This window comes from Asterias rubens, chromosome 3, assembly GCF_902459465.1.
Source record: "Asterias rubens chromosome 3, eAstRub1.3, whole genome shotgun sequence".
Taxonomy (NCBI): domain Eukaryota; kingdom Metazoa; phylum Echinodermata; class Asteroidea; order Forcipulatida; family Asteriidae; genus Asterias; species Asterias rubens.
In genome coordinates, this window is record NC_047064.1 from 9,007,682 (window position 1) to 9,023,569 (window position 15,888).

General features: G+C 37.9%; 1 protein-coding gene across 1 annotated transcript in view; it reads right to left on the minus strand.

Annotated features, from left to right (window-relative positions):
* LOC117288237 (programmed cell death 6-interacting protein-like) overlaps positions 1–8,309 on the minus strand; it is a 33,139-nt gene extending 24,830 nt beyond the window's left edge. The window contains exons 1-4 of the mRNA XM_033769014.1: positions 8,089–8,309; positions 4,030–4,084; positions 2,553–2,622; positions 1,089–1,370 (exon numbers count right to left, since the gene is read on the minus strand). Coding sequence (XP_033624905.1) covers positions 1,089–1,370; positions 2,553–2,622; positions 4,030–4,084; positions 8,089–8,291 — 610 coding nt within the window. The 5' untranslated portion in view covers positions 8,292–8,309. The remainder of the gene's footprint in view (positions 1–1,088; positions 1,371–2,552; positions 2,623–4,029; positions 4,085–8,088) is intronic.
* Between the last annotated feature and the right edge of the window lie 7,579 nt (positions 8,310–15,888).

Below are 15,888 nucleotides of genomic sequence, written 5' to 3' on the forward strand. Positions count from 1 at the left end.
AGCAGTCCATTGAACATTATGAAGCCTTCTTTCCAGGTTCTTGTTGATGCCAGTCAAGAGACTGTTGCAGTAGTCCAGTCTAGATGTTACTAGTGTGTGCACAGCTAACTTTGTGGTCTCGACAGTCAGCAGTTTTCGCACTCTACCTATGTTGACCAGATGGAAGTTGGCAGACTTGACAATATATATATTGATACTTCACCATGCAATATATATATTGATACTTCACCATGCAATGCCTCAAATCCTATATCAAACAGGTGAAACAGCACCTTAATGGTCCACCTCAGCTGCTGAGCATAGAATGTACAGGCAAACAAACAGGGCCCAATTTCATAGAGCTGCTAAGCACCAATTGCTTAGCATGACAAGTTTGCCTCCATAAAAACTGGATTACCAATCTTATTTACCTGAGATTTTCATGATAAGCAAACAACAGCTTAATACCAGTAAAAAGCAATATGCAACAAATGGTAATTTGGTTGGTAACCTATTTTTATCAAGGAAGAAATTTCATGCTAAGCACATTTTTGCGCTTAGCAGCTCTATGAAATTGGGCCCAGGAAGGCCTAATTAGCCCAGCCTTTATGTTTATTGTGACTGGTCCCCAATTCGCTAAAAGGTGTAAATTTGATGGGTGGTAATGAATCAATCAGCAGGTCAAGCTTTTGAAAGGAAGCAAGATACAATATTGTACAATATCCACCATTTTGGGGGTTAAATAGACCGATCCATTAAGCTCCGCCTTATTGCGTGTTGACCAACCACAACCCATTGCACAACCAAAAGTCTGACACTATAAAGTCCGACATGCGTGAGCGTATGTTGGCGCGCGCAGCAGGGTTGTGCAGAATGGCATGGGAGAGGCTCACATGCTCTTGCTCACACGTGCGCCATGGACGGAGCCTAAGGGATCGGTGTATTCCCCCAAGTGGTGGATAAGCTAGGCCGGTGTTAGTGAGCTGGGCATCAAGCAATAGGGGTAAATTACAATTGATTGGGCTACTGTGCAAAAGTGTGGTGATCTGTAGTGACTGGTTTCACCATTCTACTAGAATTTTGTCGAAAAATATATGTCAGTGACTCACCCTGTCGAGCTTTCTTGAAGAAGGTGTCTTGGGCTTGAGCCAACATGAGTGCCCCCAGAGCCGCCAGGCAATCTGGGTGTATATCAAAGGTACGAATGCTCTGCACGCTGGAGACCACAGTGTCTTTGAGATAGTTGAAAATACCCGCTGCTTGCTGGAACTGTTTGGCCGCTGTCTTAAGGGAGTCGTCGTCCTCTGAGCTCTGTAGAGCGGCTATCTGACTGTTCATGGCAGCGATGTTGAATAGTACACATACCATCTCATAGCTCCCTGTTGATCCACCTGTCAGGAATAATACATGTTTCAATATGAAAACCGTGGGACATATCATCTGATGTTTTGTAACTTCTGTGCCTGTAAATTTGCTAAGCACATACAAATCATGCTTAACAGATCCTGGTTACCAGCCAAAACTCCATAAAGTTTACATTGATGCAACTGGTGCCCGCACTAATGTTTTGCTTAGCAAAGAAATTTACTAAGCAGTATTTTCTGCTTAACAGCTTTATGAAATTGGGCCCCTGGGCATTTATCAGGGCTGGAGTTTCACACTGGACAACAGGCCCCAGGCCACTGTAGCTGGCTACCAGCCAAAACTCCATAAAGTTTCATTGCTGCAACTGGTGCCCTCACTAATGTTTTGCTTTGCAAAGAATTTTACTAAGCAGTATTTTCTGCTTAAAGGGAAGGTATACGTTTGGTAATTACTCAAAACAAATACTAACTTAAAAACTGACTTGGTAACGAGCATTGGTTAAACATTGTGGGAAACGACTCCCTCTGAAGTAATGTAGTTTTTGAGAAAGAGGTTATTTCTCACTAAAATAATAAAAGACTTCTAGCTAGAAGTCATCTGAAAGCACACAAATTTGTCCAAAAAGGGTGTTTTTTCTTTCATCATTTTCTCGCAACTTTGAGGACCGATTGAGCCCAAATTTTCACAGGCTTGTTATTTTACGCATAATGGGATACACCAAGTGAGAAGACTGGTCTTTGACAATTACCAAACGTGTACCTTCCCTTTAACAGCTTTACGAAATTGGACCCTGGTCATTTTCATTTATCAGGGCTGGAATTTCACGCTGGACAACAGGCCCAAGGCAGTAAACGCTAGTGTCAGGCCGGCAAAATCAAAACATGACTATTGGGTCTGATAAAATATAACCAGTTGAGTAGCGAAATGCACTTTATATGAAAGACAAATGTGTACTTGAATTGAATTGAAAATATAAAAATCTTCTCTTACCCGCCTCGACCCCCCAATGTACATACACACGTACATGTCTACTCTTCATATAAAAGCCGGTCTGTGCACATTAAACTGTGTCAGCAAGTTTTCTTCTTATACTAAATCTGGTCTTATAAGAAAACTTCTGCTTCATTAAATATTTTTAGCTACAACGCCTATATGTCCTTGTGGATTTTTACCCCAAATTCAAGCCTTGTTTATTTTTGTAAGCTTACTCTGCTTTCGGCCACCCCCAAAGAAGGATCCCTTATCGAACGCATCTTGCCATGTGAACGTTACAGAAACCTGCAAAACAAAACAGAAGAATTGGTTACATTTACGTCTCGCTCATTCAGTTTAAATAGCATCAAGTATTGACAAGCTAAATGCACTTCCTGGTTCGTGATGCTCTATGAATTTCTGAAGTGCTTGCGAGTGATTTAAAAGTTGCTGATTATTTTCAAGATGGTACATGTAGATTGTCATCTGAAGTGAGTTATTAGACCCCCCAAACATTTATTCTGTTTTGGGTTACCTGACCAACCATAACTAACTATGCCATGAGCCATAACTTTTTATTCAAAGTAAAACATATACAAGTAAAAATTAATCAAGCAAAATATAAAAAAATGTTTCACGGACAAAACAAATGTCTGACTTCCGACTTTACATGTTTTTAAATACAAAATTTAAAACACAACCAGAACAGTAATTGCCATGGTGCCTTGTGCTTTTGTTGTGGTGCCCTCTGCAAGGTTCCAGTACAAACTTTCCCTAACCAGAAAAAAACAAATTCCTGTGCCTCTTTAAGAGCGAAGTTCAAGGCCAGGAACGTGAATGTTTGCGTAAACATTTGCAAAATGTCAATGAGCGCATGTAGCAATATTTAAAGGATACTTTTTGTAGGACAAAAAAAACACAATGTCCACAGATTTACATTGAACTATTTGAAGATAATGATAGTCCTGATGCTGTACTTTTTGAGAAATGAGTAAAAACAGTGTCATGAAAATACGCTTTTATACATGCTAAAATAATTTTCGTCTCATGATCACTGAGACGAAAATTATTTTTATTGACATTGTTTTACCCATTTCTCAACAACTACAACACCTCAGCAACTAATATTGTAAGGTACGCTTTCTACTATCATTATGTGCAAACGGTGTAAGTTTAATGCAAATCTGTGGACATTGTGTTTTGTGCGATAAAAAGTACCCAAATCCTTTAAACACCCTGGCTAGAAGATGAATAATATCATAATTTAATTAATAATTAATAATAATTAATAATTTGGGGGCTAATCATCCTTACTCGCAGCTAAGAGCTGAATTGCGAAGGACGCGGCTACAACGTGTTCGAGAAGCAGGCATGCAAGGGCGCATTCAGCTGCCAGCCACATCAACCCATTATGACCACGGAGCACAGCCAAGATCGAAAGTGTTTGATTTTTCCTGAGGGAGGAAAACCGGATAGTCTGGAAAACCCTCGTGGCACAGCAGAGAACCAACGCACAACTCAACTCACATATGGCCCCGACCGGGAATCGAACCAGGGTCACCTTGGTGAGAGGCGAGCGCTTTACGCACAAGCCAACCGTGCCACCCTTAATCAGGGGAAATATCACAATTGGACAGTGAAAATGCTCCACAATGTGATGAGAGATCAATAACTATGTTGAGCCATGCCCTTGGTAAAAGGAGTTCTACTCACATGGCTTTCAGAGATTGGTAGTTTATTTTCTATGGCCTTCAGTTGATCGTAGTATCTGAGAAAGAGAAAAAAAATCAAAAAGAAAATTTAGTTTTATTGCAGCAGTTATGTATTTTGAAAGTTGTAAAATTGTGTATTTTAATCAACAAATCTGTGATGGCCCTATAGCCAAGTATCTTTGTCATGCACATTCTACATGTATAGTGTGTGCCAAATGTCATGATGTTATCATCAAGAGCTACCTGTATTCTACATGTATCATGAATGCATAAATGGCGAATATAGGTCTAGCTGACAGAAAGTATGAAACAAAACAAGTATACTTAAATTTGATATGTCATCTACATGTAGTTCTTAAAAACAAGCAAAGCTGTCTTCTCAGCAATAAGTAAGGGGGGCACAACTGCCCCACACTCCTAGTACACTATGAAATGTTAAAGCAGAAGAAGTTTACATTTCCTCATATATTTTAGCTTTTATGAATGAAATACTGCCCTAACATTGAGTATAGAGCTCAAATCAGTAAACGTGGAAGTTACAGTAATGTTTACATTTTGGGTTTGTGTCCAGTCTGATTTAAAGGCAGTGGACACTGTTGGTAATTACTCAAAATAATTATCATCATAAAACCTTTCTTGATTACCAGTAATGGGGAGAGGTTGATAGAATAAAACATTGTGAGAAACAGCTCCCTCTGAAGTGACGTAGTTTTTGAGAAAGAAGTAATTTTACACAAATTTGATTTCGAGACCTCAAGTTTAGAATTTGAGGTCTCAAAGTCAAGCATCAGAAAGCACACAACTTTGTATGACGAGGGTGTTTTTTCTTTCATTATTATCTCGCAACTTCGGCGGCCAATTGAGCTCAAATTTTCACAGGTTTGTTATTTTCTGCATATGTTGAGGTACACCAACTGTGAAGACTAGTCTTTGACAATTACCAATAGTGTCCACTGCCTTTAATACAGAGGCATGTTGCCTTCAGGGCCCAAGTTCATAGAGCTGCTAAGCACAAAAATCTGCTTGGCATGAAATTTTTGCCATGATAAAAAAACAGGATTACGAACCAAATTTCCATGTGATTATCAGGATAAGTAAACAACAGCTGAATACCAGTAACAATCAATATGCAAGAAATGGAAGTTTGGTTGGTATAATATTCTGTTTTTATCAAGGAACATACTTCATGCAAATCAAATTTCGTGCTAAGCTGCTCTATGAAATTGGGCCCAGGTTGGTGCTTTAGGCTGAAAAATGTGTTTGTTTTTAAATTAATATGGTAGGAAAGATATTTTTAAGTGATATATAATGATTCCCTAACATGTCCAATGAAGAATGTGGTTTCTGTGTAAAATTTTGTAGAACCAACAGACTGTATAGATATAATAGATGTTAAATTTTGCATCGGGGATAAAGAATATTAATTTTTGTTTTTACCCATACACCGATGTGTGTTAGCACTGTATACTCAGTACTTTCCCAAGTCCTGTGAAAAAATATCACAGGCATGTTACTCGGATGGGATTCGAACCCACGACCCTTGCAATTCTAGAGCAGTGTCTTACCAACTAGACTACCGAGGTTGCCCGGTAGCTAGAGGCAGTTCAAAAAAAAATTAAGACTGTATAGACTATGTGACCTACAATTACATTCAAACCGCCCTCCGTTGACAAAATACTGCATACCGTATGTCATGTTTCGCCGGGCAAAAAGACGCATAGTCATGGTAAGATTGCATACACTTTCTAGCTGGCTGCCAAAAAACACATTTAGGTTTTGCCCGTCTCTGTAAAAATTATCAAGAACCAAGCCTCGGCAGGTTTAAACCACTAGTTGAAAACCTCTTCACCACACATTGATTCCCTTATTAAAAAGGATAATAACTCGTTTCAAACAGCATCAATTTGAGAGACTTGAATTAATTAAAAAGGCAATGTCACCCTTTAGGAATTCTTATTTGTAAGTAAATTGTTTAGTTTTTCACAAATGGTAATTCCGTACTCCAAACACCAGCAGTATAAAATAAGTTCATAGGCCTCTATCCAGGAGGATATTACAAGAGAAAGAGATCTGACTGTGTTCATAGCCACCATCCCTTTCCTGCATTTGTCATACCATTTTGGTAACTTTACCCTCAAAATGACATCAGATTACAAATCCCGCTGCAGCGGGATGTTTGTTTCCATTTTGACAGGAGCTTTTTACTAGGAAAATGAGGGTGGGTTGTGCTCATAGCAGGAAGCCATCAGTCATGTCAGTAGCCACGATGTTTCCTGCAGTTATTACACAAATGTATAATTGAAACTCTAATCTGGTATGTAAATCCAAAAGCCCGAATTATAAAGATACCAATAATATCATTACCAATGCAGTTCTAATACAGTGCTTCACAAGCCTGTTGCTTCGCTGCTTGGGGCATTGCTAATTCATACTCTGCTGTGGTGGCGCTGTGAGTGAAGAATGTATAAACGAAAGACTACTCCCCGCACTTGCACACTTTTGCAAACGTCATGGCACTGTCCATGTTGTGCCACTTTTTCTTTTCCTTTTACAAGTGCAGCCTTCTTAATTCAAGATAGTCACACTGCCAGACACACCAGGACGAACTTCTTCTCTTTGAAATACATGTAAGTGTGTATTTGGGTCTTTTATGTGCGTTGATAGATTTTAAAACAACACACAAGACCTACAGCGTTCACCCCACCGGGCAAAGCAGTTGTTCAGTGTCTTGCTTTAAAGGACACAACCGGGACTTGAACCCACACTCGACCGACCAGATACAGCAGAGCTTGAGTTTGGTGCGCTTAATCATAGATAGACAGGCCTTCGGGTCACAGTGTTTTGGTACACTTTTGCCATCTTGGCCGGCTTAAATTGGTTATGCTTATTGACCTTGCACGCGCGTCACACGCGGCGACTGATCCACGCTCACCATGTGGGTGGGCAAGTTAGGTTTACGTGTATTAATGCCACGTAGCCTAAAACGCGCACTTTCACTTCATAACGCACATCATAGAGTTATATATAAAAACTTACAGTGAAATCGCCCACCAGTATGACGCATTCAAGATTTTTTTTTATGATGACGTCGGGTGAAATGGGTCAATTGGTTCTTGATTTTGTCTGATTCTGTTGTTTTGTCATATTTTTAGTTTTCTGTTTTTTTAATAATGTCTAGGTATGTTCTTTGCTTTTTTGTGTTGTTGTATTGTTCTTCTTTGTTTTTTGTGTTGTTGTAGTTGTTGTTGTTGTTTTTGTCATTGTTTCTTTTGGTTGTTGTTGTTATTTGTTTTGTTTGCTTTGTTGTTTCTTTGGGTTGTTGTTGTCGTTGTCCCTATTGTTGTTGTCTCCATTTCGTTTTTCTCCCCATTGTCTTGCTTGGTTGCCCAACCCCAACCCCCCCCCCCCTTTCCCACCCTTTTCATCCAACTGCATTTTGTATTATAATAATTTCTTGCCGATATTATTATTTTAATTTTAACAATTTTGATTTATACATATTGTATTTGCTAGTTTCCCTGATTCTGTTTACTTGTAGTATAATACTTTTTTGTGAATGTTATTGTCTTGTATCTTGGCCGAATAAATAATAATAATAATAATAATAACAATACTCGCCAAATTGAGCACACACATTTTGGAGTTGATGTGCTCTCCACGTCCACGAGCTATGGTAAGTGATAGCTGGGGGGGGGGGGGGGGAATCTCAGCATCAAACTGACATTTTCTATTCAAAAAAGTGCTTTCACCTCCTGACCTTATTGCTGAAGGACAAATGGTATTTTTACATAGGTGTTGCCATTGGGCCAAGACGGCAAGAGAAGAAGTGGATGGATTGAGGGAGTCCAGCGCATTCAATTGGCACTTCCCTTCCACTTGGAAGCAGGATGCACTTTTCATGACGGATAATTTTCCGCGCGTCGCCACCAATTTATCCGCCGTTAATTAACAACATGTTGCTTTTAATAGTGCTCAACAAATATTATAAATAAAAGTACGAGCAAAACTTAAAAAGGTTGTTTTTCTAATCAAATTATTGTCCGGATTCTGGGCTACACACCTTGCGAGCGTTTCCAGAGAAGTATTGTGTTTGTCAAGTTTTCTGCACACCGCGTTGTTCCGGAGTCTATGGAGCTCATCCAACTGACTTGAGTAATCGTCACTTCCTTCATCTCCGAAGGTATTCTTGATGAAGTTTTTCAAAGGACGAACAAGGTCCAATTCTGCGCTGTTTTTCAGCGGAACGGCGAGCATCGTTGCCATTTTTGTATGTCTACAGCAGTGAAAAGTTCGGTGTGAGCGAAAAACAACGGAATCTACGACAGCGCCCTCTATGTTATTGGTACACCTGTCACGAGAAAATGAGTATCCCCAAAGGGCCCACCTCTTGATGATGAGTCAGGATAAATCAATAAAAAATACTACGTCACTGCTTTGTGATAACTCAAACATTTGTTTGAAAAAGGCTAAAGAAAATCACCCAGAACGATCAAGTTCCTTTGACTATCAGAACTTGAATGTGTGCAATGAAAAAAAAAACACATCAAAATTCGATATGAAAAATAAAAGAAATTGATTTGCCAGATAGGTCAATAAATTATTTTGTTTATACTTTTTGAGTCATCTGGATGAGACCAATAACTTACTGCTTTCGATGAATTGTTCAAATTGCAAATCCAGCATAACTTCTTTGTATAATTGGCACCCCAACTATTGGTGCACTGCTAAAAATTGTATTCTTGAGATATGAAAAAAAAATTATTTTGAGAAAATATTTCTTGTGTCCAATCTCTAGAAAAAGTTTCTCGGGAGTGACACAAGGAAATAATATATTCTCTAAATAAGATGTTTTTCTTATTTCAAGAATACCATTTTTAGCAGTGTGACATTTTAGAGCATCATAACAAACTTTCCAGAAGAAAAAAGATACCAGAACCCTAGCAAGTTTCTTGCTTCACATCGTATCGCTATGGAAATTGAGAGTGTGAGATCAAGAACAGAGTGCACAACTGTATGAATCATTTTTTTAACTCAGATTTATACTGACGTATCATCCATGTGGTATATTGATGTGCAATATTAAGGGATTTCTCTAAATAAGATGTTTTTCTTATTTCAAGAATACCATTTTTAGCAGTGTGACATTTTAGAGCATCATAACAAACTTTCCAGAAGACAAAAGATACCAGAACCCTAGCAAGTTTCTTGCTTCACATCGTATCGCTATGGAAATTGAGGAGTGTGAGATCAAGAACAGAGTGCACAACTGTATGAATCATTTTTTTAACTCAAATTTATACTGACGTATCATCCATGTGGTATATTGATGTGCAATATTAAGGGATTAAGCTGACAAACATCTGAATTAAATACCTCTTTATGAAGAGAGTTGTTCCGAAAAAGCACCCAAAATTGAGATGTCTCATTTCGAACAGTGTAGGTGTCGCATGCAATTATGTCCTCTATGCAATACTATCCGGAGGAGGACATTATTGCATATGCAATAATGGCTGCCGGACGGTTTTGCATAATGCAAGTGTTCCACCAGACACATTTGCATATGCAGTTGTGTCCACCCCATGCAAAACAGTCCTTGCAGTAAATTAAACGCTCTTGGTCGAGTGAACACGTTCGTCATTGTTTTACAAGCTAAGTGCATAAATATGTCATGGATGTCATGGGAAACAGCTGTTGGTTATTCGCTGCAATCATAAAATATGGAATATTCATGCTGCATATATAAGGTATAGGTTCAGTGCATGCATGCTCGCTTACGTGCGCACATAATGTACAGTCATGTACATGTACTGTCCACCGGAAGGTTTTTGCATAGCCCCGGACACGATTGCATATGCAAAAGTGTCCGGTGCGGACAGTATTGCATGGTGGACACAATTGCATCTGACATAGGCCTTTTGAAGACGAGCACAGCACTGTTCAGAAAGCAACACACTAGAGAAATCAAATTTGCATGTTTGCCACCCATAAGCCAGTCTCCTTACTTGTTACACCATCAATGAATGTTTCAAATCAGTGTACTTAAATTTATGCAAGAGGAAGGAAATACTTTCTCCATGATTTTATCCTTGAATATTGCTGCATTCCAGAGCTGTGTGTTCTGCATTACCTAGAACACTGCCCTCTGTTGACTTATTGTTGTACATCCCACATTCAGTCGCTCTGATGTACTGCAACCAGGGGCCCAATTTCATTTAAGCCATTGGACACTTTTGGTAAACAGTGTTGTCCAAGGCCCACACTTCGTGTGAAAATTTAGGCTCAATCGGTCATCGAAGTCGGGAGAAAATAACGGGAAAACCCACCCTTATTCCGCGCGTTTCCTCGTGTCATGACATGTGTTCAAAATAAAATTAATTCGTAATTCTCGCTATCGAGAATTGATATTGTTTTAATGTTTTCTCAAAAAGTAAAGCATTTCATGGAATAATATTTCAAGAGAAGTCTTTCGTGACCATTACCTTCTGTAAACCCTGTAAGTTATTTGTTAATCTGTGAACTTTTTTTTTATTGTACCGAAAGTCAAGTGTATTAAGGCTTTAATCCTGTAAGCACAAAAGCACAGAATAGTATTGCCCAGCAGAAACAGATTACACGCCCGAATAAAGTTTGCCAGACTCCAATTTTGCTTAGCAAAGAAATTTGTTCATCAGTATTTTCTGAAATTGGCCCAGTTCACTGTGATTTTTCATGTGTAGCCCTTGCATGTTATCAATAATCTTCTAGCAGGGTGCCCATGTTTTCAAGATAATAAATAGCCTCCCATGGATTTCTCGAACTAACGCACTTTCAAAATTTAACCATAATGATATCATAAAATCAAAAACCTAAATTTTTGAAACTAAGATTAATCATGTACCAGTATAGTATTTCTTAATTCAGTTGTATTGATCCATGATCTAATTATACGATTCAAGGCGTGTATGTACATGTGCATCATGTCAAGCCAAAAGACAGCTGATTTCACAATGACAAGAATGAATTTTGTCGTCTAGTTACAGAATCACAATTTCTTGATTTGTGTAATTGGTATAAACATACACATTAAAGCAATGCTTGTATCAGAAAGATTGGCTGTTGCCAGGTTGTTTTTTTTTTATATCCCCTTGTGGGAATTTATTGAGTTCGCAGGAAGATCATCTAAAAAAAACCATAAAATAACTATTTATTAAATTTATGAGTTTGTCTTCAGTTTCTATTACATTCAAACCAAAACCACTTCAATAAATGATTTCAAACTATAGTTTTACTGTCCTCCATATATTTGCTGGATTTTGTTTTCCTCCTAGTTTATCACACAAGTTGAATGGCATGCCTGCCAAATTTAAGCCCAACATTTCTGCAGATACATGTAAATTAACATTGGTCAACTTGCAAAGTTTATTGAATTTTGTACAAACTCAAATCCAAATGCGGCATCACAACTGCAAACACAATACTGGAGAAACAAAGTCATATCTCTTTGAAAAAGGTCTGAAAATGTGTCAATACTTGCAAACCGCCTAAATATTGAAAGGGAAATAAAAATACAAATCTACTTCCTTGTGTTATCAGGGCTTGTCATTTCAGATGTAGATTTGAGCGCTCATCTTGTTTTTTGTTTTTTTTAAAGGTACTGGACACATTTAATAATATTGTCAAAGACCAGTATTCTCACTGTGAAATTTCGGACCCAATTGGTAATCGAAGTTGCAAGTGAATAATGAACGAAAAATCACCCTTGTTGCACTAATGTGTGTGCTTTCAGATGCATTATAAAATGCTTCAGCTGAAGTCTTTTTTTTATTTGAGAAGTCGTTTCTCACAATGTTTGATCTCATCAACTCTTTATTGCTTCTTACCAGGCAAGTTTTTGTGCTAATAGCTATGTTGAGTAATTGTCAAGTGTCCAGTGCCTTTTAAGGCAGTGGACACTATTGGTAATTACTCAAATTAATTATTAGCATAAAACCTTACTTGGTAACGAGTAATGGGGAGAGGTTGATAGTATAAAACATTATGAGAAACGGCTCCCTCTGAAGTAACATAGATTTCGAGAAAGAAGTAATTTTCCACGATTTTGATTTCGAGACCTCGGATTTAGAATTTGAGGTCTCGAAACCAGGCATCTGAAAGCACACAACTTCGTGTGACAAGGGTGTTTTTTCTTTCACTATTATCTCACTACTTCGATGACCGATTTAGTTCAAATTTTCACAGGTTGAGATACACCAAGTGAGAAGACTAGTGATTGACAATTACCAATAGTGTCCAGTGCGTTTAAACCATTCCCTCAAAAAGTACAACAAAGTGAGAACTAATGAGGAAATAATACAGCTAATTTGGAGTCAGGGAATTTCTTTCCAATAACAATGTTTATTGACTTTAACAGAGATATCATGTTACTAGGAATGCTTATACACAGTTTTATATTCAAGGACTTTCTTCAACCAAACGATTACTCTGGTTTGCTTAAATTCGGACGTTAAACCTCGGGAGGCACTTCGGTTTTTACAAAAATCCTTTGAAACAAAATTCGACCACACTGGCAATCCATTCTGAAGCAATATTCTTGCAAATTATACATTTTGAAATATGCTCACATTTACGTGAATGTTGACACTCCTTTCTTTACTCCAGTGCCAGTGATGAGGTCAAGGTACCATACCAATGACAAGAATATAATTACAACTGTCTACAATTCAAGTTTTTCTTGACTTAGACTTTTGTTGTCAACTCGAACAAATTTATTAGAATGTGCAGACATCATCTAGTTCATATCATAAAGGCACACTGAGAAACACAGATAGCGTGACTGTTTGCTATTTTACGAGTAAGAACCCTGTGCACAACACGCTGCGCAAATACACGCGCATCTCCTGTCCGGCACTTTGTGTGTCAAAACGTGCACAAAAGGAATGGACTCCCCCAAACTTGGTTCAAAGTCTTTGATCGTGGCTTTTTAGTCGTCCTGATAGCCGCTACAGAGAGCGCCCGCTTATGATCAACCTTCGTCATTTTTAGCCTACGATCAATTGCGAGTTAGGGCACGTGATAACTAAACATGTGAGGGTGTTTTTCGTGGCTGAGATAGAATAATAACCGCGATCTAACATTTGAATCAAGTCTACCAAAAAGGCAGAGTAGCCAGCCTGGTTCGCAGGTGCGTAAACACGTGTACCTTCCTTTAATGCGTGTTTTTAACACACAAAATGATGGACAGCAGAGGCGCATGCAAGCGCGCTGCGCGTTTTGCAATGAGTCTATTGTATATGATAGAATACAATGATTTTATTCTCTAACATGTTTATTATTTTGCGGGGTGCTATAAGTGCTCTTATAAATATTATGTGGGTATGCACAGAAATACAGCACTTTTTAGATTTATGCTCTTGTTAGGTTTGCGATAGCATCATGTGTAAATCCCTTTTGAGTAGTGTTGGTTCTGCAAAAAGAACTGTTGGTTTCAAGTCAACATTTAGAAGACAATCAGAGCATACCGATCAACCACCGGTTCTTCTCAGAACCAACACTACCCAAAAGAGATTTGCAAAAGGTGCTAGAAATGGCAAACCTCACCTGATAATACTCCCACCATGCAAAGTTTGACTTAAATTCATGCTACCAAATTTATGCTACTGGATAGCCGAGTTAAATGTCTCCCCCCCCCCCACCCCATGTTCTTTATTCATGCATTTCCATTGTGTAGCCATATTTCTTTTTTTTCCAGAGTGGCAATAATCTAGTGGCTTTTCAAGGAATGAAAATCAGAACTTATACTGTCAAACAGTTTTGATCAAACATTTAAATACGAAATTCTTATAAATGTGGTCGCATTGCTTAAGTGAAAGTTCTTAAGAAAATAATTTTTCAAAAATGTCATATTTTTCCCTTCCAGTCTAGGCTTGGCTTTTCTCCAGTGGAATAAAAGTTCCATAATAAAGAACTTCAAGCGACTATCATTGGGTTTTATCTCCTACCCCCTTCAACAATCCCCACCCCCCAAAAAATACATTTAGGAGATCCACCTGGTGCCTTTATGAACATTATCTCAGTTTTAAGCTATGTTTGAAAGAAATTATCTGCCAACAGGAATATTTATGCGACTTAGATAAGTTTTCACATTTCAAGAAACATTATAATATTTAAAATTACATTTTGATACAATGACACTCTCGATTGCTGCAACCATTTCAAAACATACAAGATTTTGTTATTGTTATGTTCCCAACATTGCAAACAGCATACAAATGTATATGCAACACTTCACTTGTCAAAAACTCCTTTAAAAAAAAAATGCATCCGCAAATTTATCTTCACTTCATATGCATTCACAGAAGTTTCCTCATCAAAAAAAAAAATGGGCTTGTAAATTAGTTTAAAAAAATAGTAATACAACTTAAAACTAGATACATTCAATTAACGCTTAATATAATCTAAACCACTTCAGTTCCAAATCAAAATAAACATACCATTTTCTAGTAATAAGTTCAGCCAGTTTGTGACATCATTGAAATCAATTGTAGTAATTTAAAATCGTTAGTTCCCAAAATCCTAAACAACTCACAGCACTGGTTAAGCCGTGATCCGCGGCTCTGGTTGTTGCTAAGAGCAACCTATACTTTAATGTATGTTACCATGGTGATCTAGCCATATCCGCTAATTTCGAAATGGTCTTACATCCTCTTGCCTTTTTTGATTGAAGTAATTGCTCTCCATACATTTCTTTTAGAGCTTTGTAAACATTCTAATAAACTTTGATTTAAAGAGAATGACTACAAAAAACGAAATCGAGTAATGTTTATCTGTAGGCCTACTTGTTGTTAAGATAGTAATGCAAGTATCTTACAGAATATCTAATTGAAAATGCCACTGTTGTATGTCAAAGATATTGAATCTTAAAGTTTGCCTGCAGACGACTTCTGGAAATTCTGTTGTTTTTGTTAGAATGCCGCCTCAATCAATACAGCCACAGATGCAGGTAACTTCCGTCATTTGATGCTCTTTGCGTGACAGTTTTTTGGGCACTATATTCAAATGAAATGTTCACAGGTGTCTTATATTGTTGTATGTTTATTGTCAATTTGCCCTACAGTTAAACATAATGTTGACAAATTTAAAAAAAATCAATAACCCTAAGGGGAGAAAACAGTAACATTTAAAACATTTTGTTAAGTCCCTCAGCAATGTTAATCCAATATAAAAAGTGATATTTTGTTTTTATCAGTTCCCAAAAAATTGACAATCGAATATATATATAGTATTGATTGCCAAAGCAAAAAGATCAAGCCTCAGTTTATTCAACATGAAATGAAATGGAATGCATTATAGACTGATATTGGTGCATAGTGAATAACTTTGGTTACTTCAGAACGCACAATGGTGCCACTCCTCTAAACTCTTCTGGGTGTTCAAGTTCGGACGAGTAAAGGCCGAGTCACACCGCTGCGATAACGAAAACCATAACGATCAGGCAGAAGGCATTCTAATGTTCGAGTTGCTCCACGCAGAATATGCCCACACTCATTCAACCAACAGAATGCATTCTCTTTGCGTCGTTATCATTTTCTTAATCAGTGCAGAGTGACTCGGCCTTAACCTGTTCTAACAACTCCTAGGACTAGTCCTAAATTAGGATGTTCTTTGTAAAAATTGACCCCAGAGCTCTTTGAAATAAACAAAGACAGTTTCTATAGAGAAAGATTTGTTGTTTTTGATAGACCTCTTCCTTCCTGTAATTTAATTACCCTTTCGAGACCATACTTTTTGTAATGTACTATTTCCAGACATAGTCAAGGTGCGCTGGAAGGCAGACAGAATGGTCTAATTGAATTCTGCCCCATGCCGCCAAAATCCAAGCATA